The 27,416-nt window shown below is 44.6% G+C and overlaps 1 protein-coding gene across 1 annotated transcript; it reads right to left on the minus strand.

Annotated features, from left to right (window-relative positions):
* Nucleotides 1-61: 61 nt before the first annotated feature.
* On the minus strand, nucleotides 62-27,416 carry STK38L (serine/threonine kinase 38 like). The gene is made up of 14 exons (XM_087722367.1): nucleotides 27,272-27,416; nucleotides 24,214-24,265; nucleotides 23,284-23,406; nucleotides 21,152-21,235; nucleotides 17,182-17,305; nucleotides 14,836-14,990; nucleotides 13,087-13,189; nucleotides 11,292-11,353; nucleotides 9,743-9,860; nucleotides 7,972-8,095; nucleotides 7,092-7,187; nucleotides 5,175-5,266; nucleotides 1,001-3,867; nucleotides 62-843 (listed from the first exon to the last, which is right to left on the minus strand). The coding sequence occupies exons 1-13, from the start codon at nucleotides 27,403-27,405 to the stop codon at nucleotides 3,740-3,742; spliced, it is 1,395 nt and encodes a 464-aa protein (XP_087578493.1). The 5' UTR covers nucleotides 27,406-27,416; the 3' UTR covers nucleotides 62-843; nucleotides 1,001-3,739.

The following is a 27,416-nucleotide window of genomic DNA, read 5'->3' on the forward strand; positions in this document are numbered from 1 at the left end:
CTACAAATATTCTCCTTTATTAAGACTTTCCATGCTTTAACATATCGAACGCAAGGACTGCTTAATGTTTTAAAAAGTGCCATCTTTATTTCATATGCCGTAAAAAGCCTTATATAAATATTTATAATGCCTTCTATTGTTAACTTTTTTTTTTTGCAAACCACAAACTACGGGAATTTATTTCGGATTTTAATTTTTTATAAAAAAAAGAAAAAAAAGAGGAAAGGTACAGTAGCCATTCAAATCCCGAACGTTTGAAATGAAATCGACCTCAAAACAAATCAGGTAACAACCGGCTTGAAAATGTTGGGAATAAAATGAGAACAATCTTGGAAGAAACAGATTAATGCTCCCAGGAATTGCTGGATTAAAAAAAAAAAAAGGAAAACCAAAACCTGCACTCAAAAAATGTAAATATGAAACTCATCGTTAAGACTTGGGCACCTAATCGTGAGTTTTGGGCCAGTAGTGTCTGCAGGGGAACAGAATAACAAAATTAATGTTGTCCTGTAAGTCCCGCCCCATTTCTGTATGTGTCATGATGTCACTCAATGTGCTGAGAAGGGGTGGGGCTTACAGGAAGCCCCCTGTCGATGCCCCCTGCTAATGTTACGAAGACCTCATCTTGTAAATCCCCCCCACTCCCCAAATAAACTCTAATCAAGGAGAGAAGCAACCTCTAATTAAGGAGCAACTTCCCAACAGTCAATTAACCAGTGGAACAGCTCGCCACCAGACGCTGTGGGTGTTTCATTACTGGAGGCTTTTGAGAAGAGACTGGGCAGCCACCGGTCTGAAATGGCATAGGCTCTCCTGCTTGAGCAGGGGGTTGGACTAGAAGACCTCCAAGGTCCCTTCCAGCTTCTGTAAATCTAAAATTCCAAATTAATCGGTGGAATGGCTTGCCTCCAAAATTGGAGCTTTTGAAGAAGAGACCGGCAACCTTTTGAACGGAATAGTCTAGAGTCTCCTGCTTGAGCAGTGGGTTGGACTAGAAGACCTCCAAGGTCCCTCCGTTATCCTCTTTAACTCAAAACTCCCCATAGAAAAATAAATCGGTCAAATATAGCATTCAGCCCACCCTCATTTCCCTAAACCCAGCAATCCGGCAGGATTTTAATTCAAGAGAACTCGACAAGTTCAGAAACTAAAAATGGAAAGTAATGGTTTCGTCTTAAAATGGCGTAGGGTCTCCTGCTTGAGAAGGGGGGTGGACTAGAAGACCTCCAAGGTCCCTTCCAGTTATTCTGTTTACCCTCTTTAACTCAACTCCCCTCGTAAAAAAAATAATAAACCGCTTCCTTAAACCCAGCAATTCAGCAGGATTTTAATTCAAGGGAACTCGACAAGTTCAGAAACTAAAAATGGAAAGTAATGGTTTCGTCTTAAAATGGCGTAGGGTCTCCTGCTTGAGAAAGGGGTTGGACTAGAAGACCTCCAAGGTCCCTTCCTGTTATTCTGTTTATCCTCTTTAACTCAACTCCCCTCGTAAAAAAAAAAAAAAAATAAACCGCTTCCCTAAACCCAGCAATCGGCAGGATTTTAATTCAAGGGAACTCGGCAAGTTCGAAAATAAAAAAGGAAAGATTTTATTTTTATCTTCTTTTTTTTTTTGAAAGAACCCCTTGTTTACAAAAAGAAAAGCGAATCGCCTTTTATCGTTCAGGAAAAAGAAAGAAAAAACGAGATATAATCGGTCAAGCAATTTCAGGATCTTTGGTACTCAGAGGAGAACAAAATGGTATGAAGCATCGTAGCGACATCAGAAGCAAAAAAAGGATGAACTGACGCCGGATGTATTTTTTTTTTTTTTCCCCTCCTTAAAAATGTTTTCCGGCGATTTGAGATGAAAGCTGGCAATCGCTTTGATTCAGGGGTGAAATCCACTTATCTTCGCTATCGGTGAGCGCACGGAGGACCTCCCGCGCATGTGCAAAGCGTCAAAAACGGACGTGATGACATCCGGGCGAGTGGGCGGAGCCTGCTACGAAGCGCCAGGATAGGTAAGCGAACAGCGAGTGGGTGGGTGGGGGGAATCCGCTGTGCCACACGATTTATATTAGCTAGAAAGCAGGAAATCCTGCTTTCTAGCTAATATAAATCGGGCATCACAGCTGATCGTTGGAAAAACTAGTTTGCCCGAACCGGTTTCGTTTTTTTTTATTACCGGTTCGGGCGAACTGGTATGATTTCACCCCTGATTTGTTTCCCTTCTGAAAGCAGCTAAAGGCTCACCTTAAGGGTTGAATCCAGTTCCAAACCAGTTTGATTACGAATTACAATCTGAAGGAGTCGCTTCTCTTTAGTGTTAATACGAAGGAGCCCTGAGCAAGAGCAAGAAGCCAACGAGTGTGGCAAAAAAAAAAATCCTATTTAAAAATAGCGCGTTTAAATAACTTTACGACGGCTTTTTTTTACATCCACCGTCCTTCCTCCGTTGGGGAGCGCGTTATCGAACGTGGCTTCCCCTTCTTTGCGTTTTTCGGACAGGTAATCCTCGACGTACGACCGCAAACTGGGCCCCCAAACCTCTTTGGTTAGGCCAGGCCTCGGTTCGTCTGTCCCCTTTTGCGACCTTGCTAGCCACAGTTGTTATGTGAATCGCCGCAGGCGTTAAGTGAGTCACGCAGTTGTTAAGCGAATCTGGCTTTCCGTGTTGACTCTGTGGGTTGGAAGGTCGCAAAAGGGGATCACCTGAACACTGCAACCGTCACAGATACGAGTCGGTTGGCAAACATCTGAAGCTTGACCATGTGACCACGGGGAGGCTGGAACGGACACAAGTGTGGAGAAAAAGGCCGCGGGTCACTTTTCTCAGCGCCGTCGCAGCTTCGAAATGGTCACTAAATGGACTGTTGTAAGTCGAGGATTACCTGTCCTTTCTACCATAAAAAACTGCCCAGGTAAACGCCTTTGTTGATGAAGAAGCTGAGCTGGAAGGCGGAGTAAAAGATGTCATTAGTTTGGAGTCATTGCGTCACCACAATAGACCTCTTACACAAACACCCTCGTTTTAACACCTGGGCGAACCGACATGTAGTTCAAACCCAGTGGTGGGTTCCTCTCCCCGCCGCTACCAGTATGGTGCTCACTGGGCCGTGTGTCCTTTCGTGCGCATGCGCTGCGCACGTATACGCACTCCATCACCCCCGCAACACCCAGCTGCTTGTCGGAGCTCACTGTGTGTCCGTGCGTGCGCAATTGGCCGGTTGCTTTAAAAACTGGTGTAGAACGCGGGCAGGCGGGTGGGCCAAACGAACCACCGTACCAGCACGCTGTCAGCTGCTCCCGGCTACTACCGGTATGGCCGTACAGGACCGTACCGGCTGGAACCCACCACTCTTCAAACCATAAACCAAGTGACCCAGGTGGCAGAATTGACCATTACAATGTACATTTCGGCAGTGCAGATACAAAGAGGAAATGTCGGTTTGCTTCTTCTTTTCTCTTTCTCTCTCTTCTCTCTCTCTCTTTTTTTCCCTTTCAATCTCCAGTACCTCTGTTGTAATAAAGTTTTAACAAAAATAATTCGCTATTGATAGAAGCCGCCAGCTGGCACTGCCAACTGTCCGTAGTCTCGGAAAATTCTAATCCGGTAGAATTCCTTAATTCTTTTTGGAGGGAGGGTTTAGGGAGAGTCCGCGGGGGCGCCGGTCTGCGGGAACGCCGGAGCGGGTGGAGACGGAGCGGAGGCAGGCGGGGTACCTGAGTTCTTACGCTTCCTGGCCCGCTGCGTCTCTCACAACTTCCCGGCCTTCATGTAAGACGGGATGGAGCCGCGCTGAGTCAGCCCTTCGAACCTCTTGTAGGTGTAATTGAGGAAAACCCAGTCTTTGGACTTGAAATCCGGTTCGGTGGTGTTCGGCACTAGAACGCAAAAAAAGATGCGATTGTGATGAAACGGGGGGGGGGGGGAGTTTCCGTAAAGGTTGGTGCAAGTGGAAAGCAGGAAGCGGGTCTCGGACTACATGTTTGTTATTAAATCATGGGGGCCTCTCCTCTCCTCTTCTTTTCTCTTTCGTTCTTTTCTCTCTCTCTCCCTCCCCTTTTTTCTCTTTCATTCTTCTCTTTTATTCTTTTCTCTCTCCCCTCTCCTTTTCTTTTCTTTTTCATTCTTTTCTCTCTCTCCCCCTCCTTTTCTCTTTCATTCTTCTCTTTTGTTCTTTTCTCTCCCCCTTCCCTTTTTTTCTCTTTCATTCTTCTCTTTCGTTCTTTTCTCTCTCCTCTCCTCCCCTTTTTTCTTTTGTTCTTTTCTCTCTCCTCCTCCCCTTTTCTTTTCTCTTACATTCTTCTCTTTCATTCTTTTCTCTCTCCTCCCCTCTTTACTCTTTCTTTTCTCTCTCTTCTCTCATCTCTCCCTTCCCCTCTCCTCCCCTCTTCTTCCCTTTCATTCTTCTCTTTCATTCTTTTCTCTCTCCTCCCCTTTTCTTTTTCATGCTTCTTTTGTTCTTTCTCTCTCTTCCCTTTCCTCTCCTTTCTCTCCTCTCCTCTCTTCCTTCCCCTCCCCTTTCTCTTTAATTCTTTTCTCTCTCCTCCACTCGCCTCCTCTCTACTTTTCTCTTTCATTCTTCTTTTTTGTTCTTTTCTCTCTCCTCTCCTCCCCTCTTCTTTGCTTTCATTCTTCTCTTTCATTCTTTTCACTCTCCTCCCCTCTTTACTCTTTCTTTTCTCTCTCTTCTCTCATCTCTCCCTTCCCCTCTCCTCCCCTCTTCTTCCCTTTCATTCTTCTCTTTCACTCTTTTCTTCCTCCCCTTTTCTTTTTCATGCTTCTTTTGTTCTTTCTCTCTCCTCCCTTTCCTCTCCTTTCTCTCCTCTCCTCTCTTCCTTCCCCCTCCCCTTTCTCTTTCATTCTTTTCTCTCTCCTCCCCTCTCCTCCTCTCTACTTTTCTCTTTCATTCTTCTTTTTTGTTCTTTTCTCTCCCCTCCCTTTCCTCTCCTTTCTCTCCTCTTTCTCTTCCCTCTCTTTTCTCTTTCAGACTCCTCTTTCATTTTTCTCTCTCTCCCTTCCCCTTTTCTCTTTTATTCTTCTCTTTCGTTCTTTTCTCTCTCACTCCTCTCTCTCCCCTCCCCTCTTCCTTCCTCTTCCATTCTTTTCTGTCCCCTCTCTCCTCTCCCCCCACTCCCCTCTGTTCTCAACCATAAGGTATTGTTACATCCATGAGTATCATGCTCACCTGGTTGTAAAATATCAGATTCTGGGAATTCATCGAAATTGGAGGTGTCATCTATACTTTTGATTTCTATAGTGATGGCAGCTGGCCTTTCTCTAAAAGGAGAAGCAAAGGTCAGACAGATTACAAGCAACGTTGGGATCAGCGCAACTGAATCTTGCTTTAAAATAAAATAATAAATCATAGAAATATAATCTAACGGTTGGGTTGGCAATATATAAATCATGTAACAATGCTGTACCTGTTTCTTTAAATCATACTGTAAAATGTGATTGGTTGCTGTTTTCCTCAATCGCCCATTAGAGGGAGCCAGAACGACTGATAGCACTCTGTTGGTTAGATGCTGGGCTGATCTGATCTGAGTGTTTTTGGAAGCTGGCTGTTAGAAAGTGCCGTCAGCTATTGTAAGTTTTGCAACTGCTAGCAAACTTTGAGTTCTGAACCGATTATATGGTACTGGACTGTGTTATTTGGATTATGCCTTAACTGAAAGACGTTGATGACTGACTGTCTTATCCATGTATGACTTGGACTGTTTGATGGACTCTGATACCTCTATTTCCACGAAAGTAAAAGCCTATTTAAAATGCAGTGTCTCTGCATGCTAGTTTGTGTGTTCTCCAACACAACTCTCACAACGCTTCGCTGAACGTACTCGCTCTCCAAACAGGGAGCTTACCTAACAATCACCTCTAACAAAATAAACAAATATATCCGCTACTTCCATCCTGAATTCATTTAGAGGCCTTTCCAGGTAGATCCAGGGGAGCACACATTGACCTGGACATACGACGGTTTTCCATCAATATAACCTCCGCAGCATCCCCATGGCCACGCAATCAAAATGCAGACATTTGGCAGCTGACTCGTATTTATGACGGTTGCTTCAGGCAAGCAAATTTCAATGGGGAAGCCAGATTCGCTTAACGACTAACTTAACAACTGCAGGGATCCGCTTAACAAACGTGTGCAAGACTGGTCGCAAAATGGGGCAAAGCGCACTTCACAAATGTCTCGCTTAGCAACAGACATTTTGGACACAGTTCAGAAGCCGGCTGTTGAACGCGGGTGGTGTCTCCTTAAGACAAGTGTGTATTTTGAGGGAGCTATATGGGGTGGCGTAGTGGTTAGTATGCAGAATTGCAGGCTGACACATTGCCAACTGCCAGCAGTTCGATCCTGACCGGCTCAAGGTTGACTCAGGTCGGTAAAAGGCTGACTCTGTAAGCTTCTCAGAGAGGGCGGTAAAGGCACTGTGAAGCGGTACATGTGTCCTCCCTCCTTCCCACCCCCTCTTCCCTCCCTCCCTCCCTTGCTACACAGCGGCTACAATGCTGCATTGCAGGCTAACTCTGCCCACTGCCAGCAGTTTGAATCTCACCAGGCTTAAGGTTGACTCCAAAGGTGGGTTCCTACCAATTCGGACCAGTTCGGCTGAGTAGGCAGTAAGTCGGCTGGCCACGCCCCTGAACCGGTTCTATCGGTGGTGCCCCATAGGCGCCGCCATCTTGTTTTTTGCTTCTGTGCATGTGCAGAAGTCTTACTTTACTTACTGCGCATGCACATGAAGCGCCCGTGCACCCAAATCACATCCCTGAGCGAACCGTCAGTAGAAGAAGCCGGAACCAACCCCTGGTTGACTCCATCTTCCGTCCTTCCGAGGTCGGTAAAACAAGGACCCAGATTGTTGGGAGCAAGAGGCTGACTCTGTAAAACCGCTTAGAGAGGGCTGTAAAAGCACTGTAAAGCGGTATATAAGTCTAAGCGCTATTGCTATTGCTATCTATCTATCTGTGGTGGCACAGTGGTGAGAATGCAGTATTGCAGGCTGGCCCTGCCCACTGTCGGCAGTTCGTAAAGTCCTGTCTATGCCTCCATTTCTCCTGAATTCTTCCATTTTTCATTTTCCGCTAAACCTACCTGATGTGGGCCCAATCCACCGCTTCGAAAAATGCGTGGCTCTTAATTTCTTCTATTCCGTTGCTGCCGACTCTGTTTTCAGCATCGATGCAAAATCTGGAAGAGAGGGGAGATTTTATTTTTTAAAGGGAAGGAAAGTTATTACTGGCTTACAACGATTCATTTAGTGACCGTTCGATGTTACAACGGTGGTGAAAAATGTGACTGAGGATCGTTTTCCACAGTTACGACCGCTGTGGCATTTCCGTGACCACGTGATAAAAATTCAGACCCTTGGAAACTGACTTGTATTTATGACTGCTGCAGTGTCCTGGGGTCACGTGTGACTAATTTAACAGATGCAACGATCCGCTTAACAACGATGGGAAGAACAGTCGTAGAATGGGGCAAACTTACGGAACAAATGTTTCACTTAGCAACATACTTTTCACAGGCGGGAGCACGCCTGAGTCAGTAGTAAAAAATTTGGCAACCCATGACTGTTTCACACCCACAAGAAATCTAAGTCCAGCCCGCCATGAATTCCTTATCTCCCGCTAATTTCCCTTGGCTGTTAGTAGTTCAGATTCTCGTAGGGAGCTTAAGCTTGCAATGCAATCTTTATAGCTGTTTGAACCGCCTGAATCTCCTCATTTCTCTGGCGCTTGACCCCTGGCTTCCTTCCCACTGGCCAACGTAATACTTACGAGTCTACACTTGCATGAAAAGGACAGCCCTTCCATCCCATAAGCTAAGTTTCTCTGACGAGTAATTCTATCGTTATAATGTAAAGTTTCTTCAGGATAATGACGAAGCAAAGTAGAATTATCAACAGCAGGCTAACAAAATTGCTCATTCATGGGTTTTCTACCCATGTAAGAGAAACACTTGTTCTACTTACTTTAAAATGAGGTCTTTTGCTTTTTCTGAAATGGGAACTTCCGGCGGAAATACCAACGTTTCTTTCCAATTCATAATTTTTCTATACGTTTCTTGGGGTGTTTCAGAGCAGAATGGGGGGTATCCTGTCAAATGGGAGACAATGAAAGCGCTGGACTAGATGAACAATATTTAAGTACTTGGAACAAACTTATACAATACAATAGCAGAGTTGGAAGGGACCTTGGAGGTCTTCTAGTCCAACCCCCTGCCTAGGCAGGAAACCCTATACCGTTTCAGTCAAGTGGCTATCCAGCATCTTCTTAAAGACTTCCAGTGTTGGAGCATTCACAACTTCTGGAGGCAACTTCTGTTCCACTGATAGAGAGCATCATATTAATTCTCCTTGGTTCTATCTCCAAAACCAACTTCCCCAATATCTCAGGGGTTGCCCCAAAGAAGAGGGAGTCAAGATATTCTCCAAAGCACCTAAGGGCAGGACAAGAAGCAACGGGTGGAAACTAATCAAGGAGAGAAGCAACTTAGAACTAAGGAGAAATTTCCTGACAGTGAGAACAATTAACCAGTGGAACTCCTTGCCACCAGAAGTTGTGAATGCTCCAACACTGGAAGTTCTTAAAAATAAATTGGACAGCCACTTGTCTGAAATGGGGTAGGGTTTCCTGCATGAACAGGGGGTTGGACTAGAAAACCTCCAAGGTCCCTTCCAACTTTGTTATTCTGTCATTCTGTTATGCTGTTATCCCTTCCTTCCTTCTTTCCTCCCCTCCCCTCCCTCCATCCTTCCTTTCTTCTTTCCTCCCTCCTTCCTTCTTTCTCCCTCCTTCCCTCCTTCCTTCCTTCTTTCTCCCTCCCACCCTCCTTCCTTCTTTCCTCCCTCTCTCCTCCCTCCCTCCCTCCTTCCTTCTTTCTTTCCTCCCTCCCTCCTTCTTTCTCCCTCCCCCTCCTTCCTTCCTTCTTTCCTCCCTCTCTTCTCCCTCCCTCCTTCCTTCCTTTCTTTTTCCCTCCCTCTCTCCTCCCTCCCTCCTTCCTTTCTTCTCTCCTCCCTCCCTCCTTCCTTCTTTCTCCCTCCCTCCCTCCCTTCTTTCTCCCTCCCCTCTCCTTCCTTCCTTCTTTCCTCCCTCTCTTCTCCCTCCTTCCTTCCTTTCTTCTTTCCTCCCTCCCTCCTTCCTTCCTTCTTTCCTCCCTCTCTCCTCCCTCCCTCCTTCCTTTCTTCTTCCTTCCTTCCTCCCCCTTCCATCCTTCCTTCCTTCTTTCCTCCCTCCCTTCCTTCTTTCCTCCCTCACTCCCTCCTTCCTTCTTTCCTCCCTCCCTCCCTTCGTTCTTCCCTCCCTCCTTTCCTCCCTCCCTCTCTCCTCCCTCCCTCCCTCCCTCCCTCCATGCCTGGATGTTTTTAAGAAGAGATTGGACAGCCATTTGTCTGAAGTGGTGTAGGGTTTCCTGCCTGAGCAGGAGGCTGGACTAAAAAAACCTCCAAGCTCCAACCTCCGACTGTTGCTTTCTATTCTACACCTTTGAAATGGCGGCAATCCTAAAGGAAATCAGCCCTGTCCTTTGGAAGGGCAGATCCTGACGCTGGAACTCAAAGACTTTGGCCACCAAAGACAAAGATGAGAAAAGACCCCCTCGATGCTTTGGCCACCAAATGAGAAGTCTCCTTGGAGAAGGCCCTGATGTTGGGAAAGAAGGAAGGCCGAAGGAGAAGGACAGAGGATGAGATGGTTAGGTACGGTCACCGGCACGACACGAACACGAGTTTGGGTTCCTCTCACCTATTAGCATCTCGTACATGATGACCCCCAAAGACCACCAATCACAGAGTTTGTTGTAACCCGTCTGCATGAAAACCTCGGGCGCGATGTAGTCCGGAGTCCCGACCGTTGAATAGGCCTGAAAAAAATGATATTTTGGAGATCACCTTTTGAAACCAATCCAGGTTTTTATGCCTTTCCAACAAAAAAAAGCAGAACAGAGTCTTCCATCTATGGCAGGGGTCTCTCCAAGCTTGGCAACTTTACGACTTGCGGACTTCAACTCCCAGAATTCCTCAGCCAGCTAATTCTGGGAGTTAAAGTCCAGAAGTCATAAAGTAGTCAAGCTTGGAGACCCTCCCTCTCCCCCCCCCCCCAATCTATGGTCTAGTTTGGTTTTTATAGATTCTCTGAAAAAAGGCATTGCTGTAGCCTTCTTTGCTTCTGGTTTCTGGCCATGAGAAAAATAAATAACAGGCACTGGAGGGAATTGATCCCATAGTCCTCTTCTACTCCTCAAACCCTCCTCCCTTCTAGTACTGATGATGCTACTTAACTGGGTCATAAAATGTCTGCAAGTAAGCAACGGATGCACCCCATAGTTTAAATCTCTGAACAACCCCACTCCCCTTTCTCTTCTAGCACTGGTGATGTTACTTAGTTGGTTCATGAAATGTCTGCAAGAAACCAACTAAACTCAGAGAAGACCAAGAACTCCACTGTCCTCCTCCTCCCTTCCAGCACTGATGATGTTACTTAGTTGGGTCATAAAATATCTTCAAGCATACAACCAAATTCAGAGAATGCCAAGGACCCCACAGTTCTCCTCCTCCTCTTCCACCTTTACTCCTCCTTCTCTTCCTCTTCCTCCTCCTCCTCTCCACAAACCCCACTCACTTCTAGCACTGATGTTGTTACCGAGTTGGGTCATAAAATATCTGCAAGTATATAACCAAACTCAGGGAATGCCAAGGACCCCACAGTTCTCCTCCTCCTCCTCCTCCTCCTCCACCACCTTTCCTCTTCCTTCTCCTCCTCCTCCTCTCTACAAACCCCACTCGCTTCTAGACTGATGATGTTACCTAGTTGGGTAATGAAATGTCCACAAGAAAGCAACCAAGCTCAGAGAGCACCAAGGATCCCACAGTTCTCCTCCTCCTCCTCCTTCACCTTTCCTCCTCCTCCTCCTCCTCCTCCTCCTCCTCCTCCTCCTCCTCCTCCTCCTCCTCCTCCTCCTCTGCCTCCTCCTCCTCTCCATAAACCCCACTCCCTTCTAGCACTGATGATGTTACCTAATTGGGTCACGAAATATCCGCAAGAAAACCACCAAGCTCAGAGAGCGCCAAGGGACCCACAATCTTCCTCCTCCTTTTCCTCCTCCTCCTCTCCACAAACCCCACTCCTCCTTGCACTGATGATGTTACCTAGTTTGGCCATGAAATGCCTGCAGGAACAAACCCAAGCTCAGGGAGCTAACAAGGAGGCCTTGAAGACCACCTAACTTCCTCCAAACATTTTCTTTTTTACGTCGGACGGACTTTGTAGAAGCAGGTCTGCAGGAAATACTCACCAGTTGTCGCCTGTTCTTCTTCCACGTCTCTGCTTTCCTTTTGGAGTTCATATTCTGAAACGCTGAGTCCCAAAATAAAGAACCAAGTGAATGTTTTCCATTTTAAGGGCATTATAACCATTCAGCCTGCTTATGGTTCCGGTTCAGGAGCCCAAAAAGTCACAGGGATAAATGACAGGGCCCTTTTCTCATGCAAACGTTTAAAAAAAGAAGCTATTTTAATTATTTCTTTCCTTCCCTAAATGTCTCCCCAACGTAGAATCGCAATGCATTGAGAGCAGTTCTGCACCAAATCTTTGGGGATGCAATGTTGGAAATGGTGCATCTTGGTTTTTTTAATAGATTTGTATTGATTTTTTCCATCTGTAACAACTTCCAATCATCACGTTAACATTGTAGTGTCAGGGTGCCTATATACACTGTGGTTCCCCGAAAATAAGACAGGGTCTTATTTTCTTTTGAAAGTGCTTGGCCTTATTTTCAGGGAGGTCTTATTATTATTATTATTTTATTTAAAAAAAAATTATTTTCAAAACAAACATACAAATCCTCCTTTACATACTGTAGAAATAATAGCAATAATAGCAATAACAGTAGACTTATATACTGCTTCATAGGCCTTTCAGGCCTCTCTAAGCGGTTTACAGAGTCAGCATATTGCCCCCAACAACAATCCGGGTCCTCATTTCACCCACCTCAGAAGGATGGAAGGCTGAGTCAACCCTGAGCCGGTGAGATTTGAACCGCTGAACTGCTGATCTAGCAGTCAGCCTGCAGTGCTGCATTTAACCACTGCGCCACCTTGGCAGAAACTGTATCAGTTGGTTACAAAAGGCTTTTGTGCATCTCTTCCGCCGTCATCAAATACAATTCATATTAATTCTAATATTTTAACTCAGATATTTATTATATTACCATCATCATACCTCCACTTTTGTTTGACTATCATTATTTAAACGTCCTTCATCATAAAGCGTACCAAGATTTAATACATAACCACATGCTGGCATTTCATTTACTTATTTACAATATCCTCCATTAACATTATATCCTCATATCTTGTTTTAGCTAAACATCCATAATATTTAATACCGAGATTTTCTAATCCTCCATATATATAGTTTATTATCGTTATCCTTTCTTTATTTAACTATATCCTGTATCGTAACATTTTCCCCCTATTAGTTAAAACTTAACTGTATCTAGTTTTGGTTTTTTATTATAATTATTATTGTTATTAATAATCTTTATATATAGTCCAAAAATATTTCTAACCTTCCCTTCTCATATCCAATTATTACTTATCATAACAGCTCAACATTGTATATATTACTATCATTATCAATTTTTATTTAACTATACCTATTACCACTGGATTTAACTAAGTTTAGCTAATTTTGAATTATACTCTTCCGTCTATCAACCTGTATCTCTCCAATAACAAAACCATCTTATATCTACTGCCATTAGTGGGTGCACCGTTAACACTTGTTGACTACAGCCAGAATAACGTTTGGAAATATACATTGGAAATGCAGTTATTTCCCCCCAGATGAACTAGTGATTCAGAAAAATTCTAGATTGTGCAGAAATGGATAAATTGACATTAAGATTAAAGGACAAAGAAGAGTCTATGAAATTTGGGATAATTGGTATAAATGGTTGCATAACAGAAATAACATTACTTTAGCCAAGGAGCAATAGAGGAACCAGTTCAACCTCGAGCCATAAATACCCTCCTCCATCAATACAGTATGCGGAATATTTATCGTAAGGCGGAATTTGCAGTACTCACAGAAGTCACTTGGTGGATTATGCGTGAGGTTTCGGTAGAATTCAGTTCGGTGAGCTTTCTTTAAACCTGTGCATAGCCCAAAATCAGAGAGTTTTACATGGCCCTACAGAAAGAAAACCATATTCATATTCAATTCACATTCATATGCTCATATGATTAATCCAGATGACTGATGCAAACTTCTGAAGTACTTCTGGAGCTATTCCCTGATTTACATCTAATCATCAAATAGCAGATTGTACCCAAGCAGAAAACTGCAATTTCATCGGGCCTGAGAAAGCGACACGCAAATGGATTTAAAGCAATTTTTTTATTATTATGTTATTTGTAAAATTTATTGGCCTCCCATCCTAACACACAGTAACTCTGGGCAGCTTCCAATATTAAAAAAAAAACCTGCATAAAATGTAATTTTATACATACATATATATGTACAGTATGTATGAATGAATGAATGAGTGTATGTGCGTGCATATATATATGTGTGTGTGTGTGTGTGTACATATAAACACACATGCATACACACAAACACATTCATACATACATAGACGTTTTATACAGTTTTATATTTTTTGTGTAGTTTTTTAAATTTTTTGTTACATTCTCTCTTATACATAATCCATTTTACATCGCATTTATCATTTCTAACTTCGGCCCCACATTTTCTTACCCTATTTCCATCTTAAGTTTGCATTTTTCTTAACAAATAAACAAAATCATTTTTCCCCCCTTTAGAAAAAGGTGTATCAACTTTATCATTTCATTTTCCATTTGTTATTTCCAGTTCCTACATGTAGCGTATATCCTCAAATCCATTTCAATATAAAAAGCATTTTACTTAATTGGTTATCCACACTTAACAATATTATCTTATTTAGCTATATATCATCAACAGTATTAACATATTTCATTTTCTACCAATATCTCTCTTTTTTCACCACAATGTAGAAAAGATGTGGAGACTCTAGAAAGAGAGCAGAGAAGAGCAACCAGGAGGATTAGGGGACTGGAGACTAAAACATATGAGGAACGGTTGCAGGAACTGGGTATGTCTAGTTTAATGAAAAGAAGGATGAGGGGAGACATGATAGCAGTCTTCCAATATCTCAGGGGCTGCCACAAAGAAGAGGGAGTCAAACTATTCTCCAAGGCACCTGAGGGCAGGACAAGAAGCAATGGGTGGAAACTAATCAAGGAGGGAAGCAACTTAGAACTGAGGAGAAATTTCCCAACAGTCAGAACAATTAACCAGTGGAACAACTTGCATTCAGAAGTTGTGAATGCTCCAACACTGGGAGTTTTTAAGAAGATGTTGGATAGCCATTTGTCTGAAATGGTATAGGGTTTCCTGCCTAGGCAGGGGGTTGGACTAGAAGACCTCCAAGGTCCCTTCCAACTTTGCTACTGTATTGTATTACCTTTCCTAACCATTTTCTCTGAACTCATCTCTACAAAAAGGAGATTTTTGTGTTCATAAAAGGAAGCGGGATGACGAAGCCAACCGTAGCCCAACCTTGGTGGTGCCACAGATATCTGCTGGAAGTTTTTTTTTTTTCTGAATCTCAGCAACTTTCAGCTGCGTGGGACTTCAACTCCCAGAATTCAACTCCCGGAAGTGTGGACGTCCAGTTCCGGAATTCTATTCTGGGGAATTCTGGGAGTTGAAAGTTCCACCCAGCTGAAAGTTGCTGAGACATTCCATCCTAGAACAAGGACTCAAGAGAGAGGACAGACAGGAACATGAGATACCTTTGCGTCCAGCAGAAGATTATCAGGTTTAATATCTCTGTGAATGAACCCCAGCTGGTGAATGGCGTCGATAGCGAGCACGGTTTCTGAGATATAAAACTGTGTTTCTTCCTCAGAGAGCGTATCCTTCTTCATGAGCAAAGTCATCATATCACCTGAATCAGGGAGAACGAGACACAGACGGTATTTAGCTGATGTCAAAAAGCAAAAAAAACCTGAACACACCGAGTTATTTCGGAGCAGCTTCCTTTATTGCTTCTCGCCTACGGACAGAATCTTGCCAAACTAAAGTAGAAAATGTGCATCATTATAGTCTGAGAATTGCTAGGAAGGAGCTGTCTTATCTTTTCTTCTTCTTCTCCCAGCTAGAGTCTCTAAATTTGGCTGTCTCTTGGTCCTCTGCCCTTCTGGGAATCCAGACTGCGCTCCACCACAGCTGGTTTCGATAGAGGGGGGAAATGAATGAAAATGATACCGTGATCCACGCCTCTACCTCACCAGCTCACCTCTTAAATGACTCTGACCTGATGTATCCTCCCTGTTCTGACCCTCCTCGTCCCACACCAAAACACTCCGAGCCAAAGATACTTTACGGAATTTATTAATAGACAGACAGGTCCTTGGCAGCAAACCGGCACAGACAAGCCTTGGCAGCAATCCAGCCTGCCAAGCTCACAATTCTGTTCTTCAACATTAGTTAATGCGTTGACTTCTGCAAGAAGGGTGTGTCACAAGCAGTCTTTTTTATAGTCTGGAGAGGAGCCTAATGACCATCAGCTGAGCGCAATTACCTCCTGTAATTGCGTAATTGTTCCTGACGCCGAGTAGCTCTTCGATGGCGTGCATCCAGGAACAACTCACTGCTGGCTTCTGGATCAATCTCCCTTGTCTCCTCCCCACTGGTCCAAGGCTCAGGCGCCTCCTGGTGGCCAACCAGCCTCTCTGCACCCTGCTCAGAGTCGGAACCCTATCCAGGGTCTTCCACATCCTCCAAAGCCGACTCATAGGGCCCCTCGCTGTCGGAGTTTGGTGGCAGCTCCAACAGCTCCTGCTGGGCTACAACACCTCCTGATCACAAGACCGTCACTTTACACACCCACCCCTGACCCATCACAAGACCCACCATAAGACCCTCACTTGACACACTCACACCTGGAGCCCTTATAAACTGAAGAACACCAATACTGACATCCCCCAAACGCCACTGAAGATGTGACCTAACATGATAACAAAACGTTCAGAAGCCAACCCACAACCCCAGAGAATTAATCTTCGCCCTCAAATGATACCCTCTTTCCTTGAAAATAAGACCTCCTCCCCAGATAATAAACCCAATCGGGCTTTTGAGTGCATGCGCTAAAATAAGCCCTCCCCCAAAAATAAGCCCTCCCAGAAAATATGGCAACACAGCAGCAGAAGCCCTGAGGTGACCACGCTCACCACCTCCTGCACCTCAAAAATAATAAGCCCTCCCCAAAAATAAGGCCAAGCGCTTATTTCGGAGGTCAAAAGAAAATAAGACCCTGTCTTATTTTCGGGGAAACATGGTACAATCTCCAATATTCTAATAATGACTATGATAATATGGCCAAGATCATAGATCATTGAATAATAAGGCTGGAAGGGACCTTGGAGGTCTTCTAGTCCAACCCCCAGGAGATCCTATACTGTTCTGGACAAATGGCTGTCCAGCCTCTTTTTGAAAAACTCCAGAGATGAAGCATCCACAACTTCTGGAGTTAAGCCATTCCACATATTAATTGTGGGGATTAATCACAAAGGACATTTCACTGAGGAATAAGCAGAAGGCGTTCCAGGAGTGTTATGTGGCCCAACTCCATTGCTACCAAGATTTCATGGTTTTGATTTTTAGTTTCTTGTTGGGTTTATCTTAATGTTATTATGACATAGGCTCCAAGTCAACGCAAATAAAATATTCCCCACCATTAAAGGAGTGAGAGGAAAAAATGGCTGCCAGACTGAGCAGATTTGAGTCAACACAAATCTCAACCTTGGGAAAATGGCGGTTTTTCACTAAAAATATTCTCTGAAATGTCCCATTAGTTATTGAAATCATCATCATTTAACAACCCCATAATCTCTTGCAAGGTGGAGTCTGTCTGGGCAACTGAATGGAGCTAGCAAAGTGTTTTACTGGCCGGATGCCACGCCTGTCGCCAATGAGGAGTTTTGTTCGGCAGATAAATTCTCACTGTGCCCAGAGAGAGAAATATCTGCCTCTACCTAGGATCGAACCCACCGCCTCCTGATGGTGAGAGCTCCACCTGCAGGCCACCGCACCACTCTCAATTAGTCACTGAAATAGTTTCGCTGAAAACTGTTTACCTCCCGGAAGAAACTCCATAATCAAGTAAAGGTTGCGTTTGTCCTGAAAACTGTAGAACATCTTCACGACCCAGGCACCATCGGCTTCAACGAGGATGTCTCTTTCTGCTCGGATGTGAGCCACCTGCAAGAGGAACACGGCCAATCAGATCAAGGTTGAAGGCCTAAAAAGGAGTTTGCCTACCAAACACATTTGTACATAAAACAGTTTTCAGGGCAATGATACTTTTATTGCTGTCAGGTGCAAGGCAGCCTTTCCTAACTCGCTGGCACTCAGTATAGGTTGGACCACAACCCTCATTGGATTGTCCCCTACACTCCAAAGATGGAGATATCTGTTTCCGCCGGTGGAAGAGAATATTTTTAGCTCAGGGTTGAATTGTGAGGTCCTTGGTGCTCTCCGAGTTGGGTTGTTTTCGTGGAAACATTTCATTGAAGGGCAAACGCCACGCCCTTCTAGCACTGATGATGTTCCCTAGTTGGGTAATGAAGTGTCTATACAAAAAGCCCACCAAGGATCCCACAGTCCTCCTCCTCCTTGTTGGGTCACGAAACATCTGCAAAATAACTAAGCAACAGAGAGCACAAAGGATCCCACAGCTCCTGCTCCTCTTCCCCCTCCTTGTATCTCCCTCGTTTCTAGCACTGATGATGTTTCCTAGTTGGGTAATGAGACATCTGCAAGAAAACCACCAAGCTCAGAGAGCATCAAGGACCCCACAGTCCTCCTCCTCTTCCTCCTCCTCCCTTCTAGCACTGATGATGTTACCTAGTTGGGTAATGAGACATCTGCAAGGAAACCACCAAGCTCAGAGAGCATCAAGGACCCCACAGTCCTCTTCCTCCTCCTCCCTTCTAGCACTGAGAATGTTACCTAGTTGGGTAATGAGACATCTGCAAGGAAACCACCAAGTTCAGAGAGCACCAAGTCCTCCTCCTTCTCCTCCTCCTCCTCCTTCACTCCCTTCTAGCACTGAGATTGTTACCTAGTTGGGTCATGAGACATCTGCAAGAAAACCACCAAGCTCATAGAGCACCAAGGATACCAAAGCCCTCCTCCTCTTCCTCTTCCTCCTCTCTGCAAACCCCATTCCCTTCTAGCACTGATGATGTTCCCTAGTTGGGTCATGAGACATCTGCAAGGAAACCACCAAGGTCAGAGGGCACCAAGGATCCTACCGTCGTCCTCCTCCTCCTCCTCCTCTTCTTCTTCTTCTTCTTCTTCTTCTTCTTCTTCTTCTTCTTCTTCTTCCTCCTCCTCCTCCTCTTCCTCCTCTTCCTCCATCCACAATCCCTCCCTCCTTTCTAGCACTGTATAATGTTCCCTAATTTGGTAATGCACCATCTCCAAGAAAACCACCAAGCTCGGAGAGCACCAAGGATCCAGACATATCTGGCTATGTTGGACAATCTGGAAGAGGATCTGCGATGGTCAAAAGACCTGTTCTTCTTCGCTTGATGATCCTTGGAGCCCCCGCTGTTCCATTTTGACCATTTCTGTTTCCATTATTTTGACACTTGGCGTGCCATTTTGTAAAAGCCTCTTAGAGCCTCGTTTGGGTTATACGTGGATGTTTAAAGGATAGTAAACAATATATATTTTTTCCTGCCAAAGAAAGTCAGCAGGAGACTGCACCATTTTTCTATCCCCTAAAAACAGATGGGTTTCTTTGAAGGCCTTCCAAGAAAACGAAGGAAGCACCAATAATTCTCTTGATAACCCTGGAATTTTTGCATGTCAGCTTGTGCTTAAGTTTCAGAGAAGGGCTTGGTTCGGGTCAATTTATACTGCCTGTTTCTGGACTTGCGAGGAAGGAAATGGGTTTGTTTTGTTTCCTAAACTTTCTTACTCTTAACTTTGGAAAAACAGGAAAACTGAAAACAACCTTCCCCAAAGGGAATGAAAAATCCAGCCACTGAAAATGCCGCCTTCGGATGACACGGCTTACACAGCGAGAGAGAGAGAACAGCCAAATGTATCCAGCATTTATTCATCCCATGTCACACCCATGTCTTAATTCGGTGAAAATTAAGTGGATACGCTTCAAGGCGCTAGTCGTCACTTATAAAGCCCTTCATGGTATTGGACCTGGGTACTTGAGAGACCGCCTGCTGCCAATTACCTCCCAAAGACCCATTAGATCCCACAGATTAGGCCTCCTCCGAATTCCATCCGCTGGCCAGTGTCGACTGGCGACTACCCGGAGGAGGGCCTTCTCTGTGGCTGCTCCGACCCTCTGGAACGAACTCCCCGTGGAGATTCGCACCCTCACCACCCTCCAGGCCTTCCGCAAAGCCCTTAAAACCTGGCTGTTCCGACAGGCCTGGGGCTAAAGAACCGTGCCCCTATCTCGAATGGTATGATTGTTGCGCTTTTAAATTATGTATTGTTGTGCTGTTTGTCAAATTGTTTGTATCCCCCCCTTCCCTTGTTTTGAGTTGTGAGCCGCCCTGAGTCCCCCTCGGGGGAAAAGGGCGGCATACAAATGAAATAAACAAAAACAAACAACAACAACAACGAAAAGGAACACGGGAATAAAATGCACAAAACACAGAATATCAAATCTAAAATCTTAACAGGGAGGTACAAACGTATGCAAATCTAGGTTGCAAATGTTAATTTTTTTACTTCGTTTGTCGCAGTCGGAAAATCAGCAAAAACTCCATTATAAGCTCTATGTGACTTACTGTATTTTTTGGACTATAAGACGCACCAAGATTTCGAAGAGGTAAGTAAGAAAAAAACGTTTTTGTCCTCCCCGGCCCCCAGGAACGCTCTGTAGGCTTCAGCAGGGCTGGGGGAAGGAAAACACCCCTGTTTTTCACCAAAATGGGGGCATTTTTCCCTTCCCCCAGCCCTGCTGAAGCCTGCAGAGTCCTTTTGGGGAATGGGAGAAGGGAAAAACAACTCCGTGTTTGGAAAAAATTGCCCTTTTTAGCCCATTTTTCACAAAAATGGGATGCGGGGGTGGAAAATAGCTGTATTCAGTGTATAAGACGCACCAACATTTCCACACTCTTTTGGGGGTGGGGGTGGGAAAGGTGCGTCTTATACGCTGAAAAATACGGTATGTCTTGGATATACTGTAGGTAGTTCTCAACTTACAACCACAATCAAGGCCAAAATTTCTAGTTGCTCATTTTACGACCTTATTTGCCACCTCTGTTGAGCAAACAGTTGTTAAGTTGTTGACTTCACACACACACACACACACACACACACACACACACGGGACACTGCAACTGTCATAAGTACATGCCAGTTTGCAAGCCTCCTGATTTTGATCACGTGACTATGGAGATGCATGTTCCGGTCGTAAGTATGAAAAACGACCATAACTCGGGTTTTCTTCAGTGCCGTTGTAACCTTGAACTGTCACTAAATGAATTGTTGTAAGTGGAGAATTACCTGTAGTTTTTTTTCCTTTTTTTTTATTAAAAAAGTTTTTTGATTAAACTTTTAAAAAACTTTTTCGATCCCACGGTCAGAATGAGTAATATTTTGATATTATAGAGGACATCTGGGCATCTACCAGGAATGGTGCGGTGGCCTGGAGGTAGCGCTCTCACCTCACAATCGGGAGGTTGTGAGATCGATCCCAGGTAGAGGCAGATATTTCTCTTTCTGGGCACAATGAGAATAGATGTGCTGAACGAAACTCCGCTCTGGCAACAGGGAAGGCATCTGGCCAGTAAACCCTTTGCTAGCTCCATTCAATTGCCCAGACTCCATCCCCACAAGGGATTACAGGGTCATTAAAAGAAGATGATCTACACATCAACCACGACCAATGCAAATTCAGTTGGGTGTTGTCCATATCACACTGGGCTGGTCAAATCAGTCCTTGGTCAAAACAACTAGTCCCTAGTTAATACACACATAAAATTCACCGCAAAAAATATATGCCTTTTATACATTGTTTTGCAAGTGCTTTAAAGTTATATTTGGAAACCAAAAAAAAGGACATACTTGCTCTTTTTCCAACATGTCAGCTTTTCTCAATATCTTCATGGCGTAAATATGACCCGTATCTTTTTTCTGAACTAATCGGACCTGTGGATTTTAAAAAAAGCGAGCTATGAATCATGGATTATCAAGTTTGAAGCGCTAATTCAAAACGAGCATGCGTAAAGTTTTCCTTTCCAGTTGTTCTAAAACCCAAGGCAATCCTAAATTGCATTAACAGAGGGATGCAATCAAGATCAAGGGAGGTAATAATACCACTCTGTAAAGCCTTAGTAAGACCACACCTAGGATACTTAGCAATAGCAATAGCAGTTAGACTTATATACCGCTTCATAGGGCTTTCAGCCCTCTCTAAGCGGTTTACAGAGTCAGCATATTGCCCCCAACAACAATCCGGGTCCTCATTTTACCCACCTCGGAAGGATGGAAGGCTGAGTCAACCCTGAGCCGGTGAGATTTGAACAGCCGAACTGCAGATAGCAGTCAGCTGAAGTAGCCTGCAGTGCTGCATTTAACCACTGCGCCATCAAGCTTTGGTCACCATACTATAAAAAAAGATGTTCAGACTCTAGAAAAAGTGCAGAGAAGAGCAACCAAGAGGATTAAGGGACTGGAGATTAAAACCTACGATGAACGGTTGCAGGAACTGGGCCTGGCTAGTCTAGGGAAGAGAAGGACCAGGGGAGACAGGAATAGCATCTTCTAATATTTGAGGGGCTGCCAAAGAAAGGAGGGGGCAAAGCTATTCTCCAAAGCACCTGAAGGCCAGACAAGGAACAATGGGTGGAAACTGACCAAGGAGAGATTCAACCTGGAAATAAGGAGAAATTTCCTGACAGTGAGAACCATCAACCCACGGAACAGAAGTTGCCTTCAGAAGCTGTGGTAGCTTCATCACTGGAGGCTTTCAAGAAGAGGCTGGATTGCGATCTGTTAAAAATGGCGTAGGGTCTCCTGCTTGAGCAGGGGGTTGGACTAGATGACCCACAAGGTCCCTTCCAATTCTGTTAATCTGACATTTGCTGAAGATCCCTTCCAACTCTGCTATTCTATTATTCCTTCTGTTCTGGCCTTCAGTAACTTCATGGAGTTGGTTCAGTGATCCTCCAAAGTCATCAAGAAAACATACTGGGAAATAATGTACAAAATGTTTTATATTTATTTATTTATTTATTAGACTTATATACCGCTTCATAGGGCTTTCAGCCCTCTCTAAGCAGTTTACAATTTTTTTTAGCAAATTGAGTCAGCAACTTGCCCCCACAGTCCTGGTCCTCATTTCACCCACCTCGGAAGGATGGAAGGCTGAGTCAACCTTGAGCTGGTGAGATTAGAACCGCTGAACTGCAGATAACAGTCAGCTGAAGTGGCCTGCAGTACTGCACCCTAACCACTGCGCCACCTCGGCTCTATAGGTGGCATCTCGCTCCCATGAGGTCAGCAAAAATGAATAAGAAACAATCTCCACAGTGTTGGAAATATAGCTCGGCTTTAGGAATCTTTTCATCATATGAACAAAAGCCAAGGATTTTTGGCGCCAGATAAAGGTACGGTTGGAACAGATGTTAGATCAAAAGATACGATTTAAAACCAGAACTATTCCTATTAGGAATAATGAAAGAAAAATACAGTAAAGGAGTGACATATTTAATGTTGCGTGTGTTAACCGCAGCCAGATTGGTATATGCACAAAATTGGGAAAACAGTGATGCCCCCGCCGAAGAAGAAGAGGTAATAAAGAAAAATTTGATCTGTGCAGAAAAGGACAGACTTGACACTAGAAATCAAAAACAGAGAACGAGACAGAATATTATGAAATTTGGAACAAAATGTATCAAGGGTTGGAAATGAGGAAAAAGGAGTAGGAACAGAACATTTTGAGGACTGTAAAACTGGAAGTGGATAATGCAGAGATAAATACATAAAGGAGGATAGGGGAATGTGTTCATAAGATTAACGTAGCTATGTACAATAAGTAGAAATTGTGTTTGTTGTTGGGTTAAAATATGTATGGAAATGACAAAGAAGAGTCGCTCTATGTCCGATGTTTTTTAATGTTTATTCAATAAAAAAATATTTAAAATTTTAAAAAAAGAAAACGCACCAGGAAATAAATCTTTTGCCCCATCACTAACCTCTCCAAAGGCCCCTCTTCCGATCACCTTCAACGATTCAAAGTCATCCAGGCCCAGCCTTGTCCTTTTCAACCTTAAAAATTCAGTTTCTTTCCGGGCGTGCTGAGATCTTCGAAGCTTTTTCTGTGGGCAACCAAACATCCCGTTTAAAAGACTGCCACGCTTTTTGAGAACCGTTTCTAAACCACAAGATGGCATTGCATACTAATTTAACTCAAGGCTTTCCCAATTTTTATTTGCTCCAGGCCAAAAAGAGAGCTACGTCTACTTGTTCCCGGAGCTCTGAACAAAACAAATCTCATCTTAAGGTAAAGGTTCCCCGCGCATATATGTGCTAGTCGTTCCCGACTCTAGGGGGCGGTGTGCCCATCTCCGTTTCAAAGCCGAAGAGCCAGCACCGTCTGAAGACATCTCCGTGGTCATGGGACTAAAAGCCCGAAGGGACACGGAACGCTGCTCCCTTCCCACCAAAGGTGGTTCCTATTTTTCTACTTGCATTTTCAACGTGCTTTCGAACTGCTAGGTTGGCAGAAGCTGGGACAAGTCACGGGAGCTCACTCCGTTATGCGGCGCTAGGGATTCGAATCGCCGAACTGCTGACCCTTCTGATTGACAAGTTCAGCGTCTTAGCTACCGAGCCACCGTATTGCTGTAATCACACTGTAGTTCCTTTAATAGAAACCATGTGGTGTATATTTGAAAATGTTCTGGATTTTATTTTTCCCCCTTGCTGGTCCTTTCCTCCATTTACCGCTTCCTTCTGTTGACTTTTTTGGCCCAATGTTATTAAAACAAACACACAAACACACACACACACACACACACACACACAGACAAATTTTGCTTGCAAGTTCTGAATCACTCAGGATTGTACCAATCCTTAACAAACAAAGCTATAAAAATTTCAGCTTCACGCAGTGCTTGAATTACCTCTTCGTCTGCTAAGCCCTCTTTCTCCATGGCTACTTCTAGTTTCTTCTGCCTAGGTTGGAGGTACAAATGACGTATTATGAAACAAAACATTTTTTTTTGGTACATGCCAAAACAACTAAGGCACAAAGAGAGGATTTCCCCTGTGCCATTACTCAACTAAAGACATAATTCCCACAGCACTGTCTTACGCCTAGGGATATCTTAACCATGTAGTATGACTCTAATTATTATGATGATGATCCTTCTCATCTTTCCTATTACTTACTCCTATTTGTATCTTATGACTCTCATTTTGTTGCTTGTATCTTATGATTTATGGCTTCGTTGCTTGTATGGATGCGGAGAGCATCTGCATCAAATTCCTTGGGTGTCCAGTTACTCTTGGCCAATAAAGAATATCCTATTCTATTTTAGAACTGAAAAAGAGGATTGTTTCACCCCAGACATGGAAACCTGGGTCCAAAGTTTGAGTTGCACGACACAAGGCAAGTTAATAATTATGGAAATCACCACTAAAGGGAAGAGAAAATCCTATTCCAAATCTTATTCCTTGCCGCATTATCCAATTTCTCACCCTGATCTCTTTATTGGTAATTGAGACAGGTTGTGGGGGTGGGGGAGAGAGAAAGGGGTTTATTTATATAGACAACTTGGGCAAGAAATTTCTCCCTCAACTTCCTGGATGATCATCCAAGATTAAGAAAATGGAAAGAGATGGGAGAAGAAAGATGGGGAGAGTGGGATAGGAGAGAGGGTAAGGGGGGAAGATGAGGAGGATGAGTGGAATGTAGAGAGAGGAGAAGGAGAAAGGAAGGGGAAGTAGGGTAGGAAAGGATGATGGAGGGAAGATAGAAAGTTGGAGAGAGGTAGAAGAAAGAGGTGTATAGAGAGCAGAAGAGGAATAATGGGTTTTTATTTTTCTGGGCATTGTTGACAAGAGGAACTGATGTAATTATCTTTTAATACTATGTGATACTGGCTATGTATAGTATACATGTGATTGTATGTTATGAAAATGGAAATTAAAAAAGAAAGAAAATGGAAAGAGACACGTTGCAGGATTCAAACGTTAAGCCATGGTCCAGCTCTCCATAATGGTTTGAAGCAGTGGTTCCCAAACTTGGCAACTTTAAGACTCGTGGACTTCAACTCCCAGAATTCTCCAGCCAGCAGAGCTGGCTGGAGAATTCTGGGAGTTGAAGTCCACGAGTCTTAAAGTTGCCAAGTTTGGGAACCACTGGTTTGAAGGAACACAAATGGGCTGCATCCATTCAGACCAAGCAAGTCGTATCGTGGCTTAGGGTGACGTCTGAACCCAGCCATCAAAGTTTCCCAACTTGGCAACTTTAAGACGGGGGGACGGGGGAACGGAGGGACTTCAACACCCAGAATTTCCCAGCTAACTCTTCCTGCAGCTGTAAAAGTCTCAACTGTAAGGTTGGCAAAGGTTAAGACAATCTCGTGGACAAACCCAGATAAGATTGCAGCTGGCAAACAAGGGGCAAGATAAGCTTTGTCAACAGAAGTGTTTGCAGAGTAACAACGGTTGTGCCCAAGAACAAAAGCCAGCTTTGGTCAGAATTCTGGTTAAGGAAAGACTGCAAGAATTAACATTATAACCTTACATGCTATTCATCTTTATTTAATGAACCCATAACCCTTTGCGGGATGGAGTTCTGGGCCTCTGAATGGACTGGGAGCCAGCCGAGTATTTTAAAGGCCAGATGCCCTTCCTGTCGCCAGTGCGGAGTTTTATTTGGCAGATAAATTCTCTGTGCGCCCAGAGAGAGAAAAACATGGCACACTATTCTCCACAATTTAAAGAAAACCCCACCTGTACAGATTTTTCTCTTTCTGCTGCTTAAGTAAAGTCTCTTAGGAGCTGAATTCATCTCCTTGTAACTTCTCAGACCCGCCACGGGGAGTCCTCCACTTACGACCTCAAGAGAGCCCAAAATTTCCATTGCTAAACAGAGACAGTTGTGAAGTGTCTCCTGCCCCCCCCCCCCCCCGTTTTATGAACCTTCCTTGCCACAGCTATTAAGTGAGTAATGTGGGTGTTGGTGTCAGAAGATTGTGAGAGGGGATTGTGGGACTTTCCAACTGTCGTAAAGTTGCCAAGTATCCGAAATTATTCTTTTTCCTTGCAGACGTTTCATTATCCAACTAGGTAACCCCATCAGCATTAGGGTTAGTTGGTGCTAGCCCTGATGATGTTACCCATTGGGGGAATAGATATGTTTGCAAGAAAACCACCAAGCTCAGAGAGCACCAAGGACCCCACAGTCCTCCTCCTCCTCCTCCTTCTCCTCCTCTTCTTCCTCCTTCTCCTTCTCCTCCTCTTCCTCCACCCTCCTCCTCTTCCTCCTCCTCCTCCTCTTCTTCTCCTCCTCCTCCTCTTCCTCCCCTCCTCCTCTTCTTCCTCCTTCTCCTCCTCTTCTTCCTCCTCCTCCTCTTCCTCCTCCTCCTCTTCCTCCTTCTCCTCTTCCTCCCCTCCTCCTCCTCTTCCTCCTCCTCCTCTCCTCCTCCTCCTCCTCTTCCTCCCCTCCTCCTCCTCTTCCTCCTTCTCCTCCTCTTCTTCCTCCTTCTCCTCCTCTTCTTCCTCCTCCTCCTCTTCCTCCTCCTCCTCTTCCTCCTTCTCCTCTTCCTCCCCTCCTCCTCCTCTTCCTCCTCCTCCTCTCCTCCTCCTCCTCCTCTTCCTCCCCTCCTCCTCCTCTTCCTCCTTCTCCTCCTCTTCTTCCTCCTTCTCCTCCTCTGCCTCCTCCTCCTCTTCCTCCTCTTTCACTTCTTCCTCCTCCTTTTCCTCCTCTTTTTCCTCCTTCCCTTCCTCCTCCTCTCTTCTAGCATTGATGATGTTCCCTAGTTGGGTCATGAAACATCTGCCAGAAAACCACCAAGGTCAGAGAACACCAGGAAGTCCACAAATGTTCATTTTTGGGTCCCACCAGGCCATTCTTCTCTCCACCTAAGGATGTCCCCAGCAGCAGATCCCCCCATACAACGTCTAACCCTCACCCAAGAATGGCCATTAAGCAGGACGGGGCCTGGATTCTACCTGGTTTCTCTCTCTTCATGCTGCAGGATGAGGTTGCTGTAGAAGTTCTCCAGCGTCAGCTTGGCCACCGTGACTCGCTCCCGGGTGTGGTTGCTCATAGGAGAAGACGTCGGAGTCGCTGCAGTCATTGCCATAGTAACCTGCA

This window comes from Thamnophis sirtalis, unplaced genomic scaffold, assembly GCF_051295495.1.
Source record: "Thamnophis sirtalis isolate CommonGarterSnake01/CBP01778 unplaced genomic scaffold, rThaSir2_p1.2 scaffold_9, whole genome shotgun sequence".
Classification (NCBI taxonomy): domain Eukaryota; kingdom Metazoa; phylum Chordata; class Lepidosauria; order Squamata; family Natricidae; genus Thamnophis; species Thamnophis sirtalis.

Excerpts from the sequence above, each read along its gene's own strand:
- STK38L (XM_087722367.1), bottom strand. The coding sequence starts at position 27,405 with ATGGCAATGACTGCAGCGACTCCGACGTCTTCTCCTATGAGCAACCAC. Across the intron at positions 14,991-17,181 it reads TATGGAGTTTCTTCCGGGAG|GTGATATGATGACTTTGCTC; the intron begins GTAAACAGTTTT and ends TCCCTGATTCAG. Across the intron at positions 7,188-7,971 it reads GCAAAAGACCTCATTTTAAA|ATTTTGCATCGATGCTGAAA; the intron begins GTAAGTAGAACA and ends CCTCTCTTCCAG.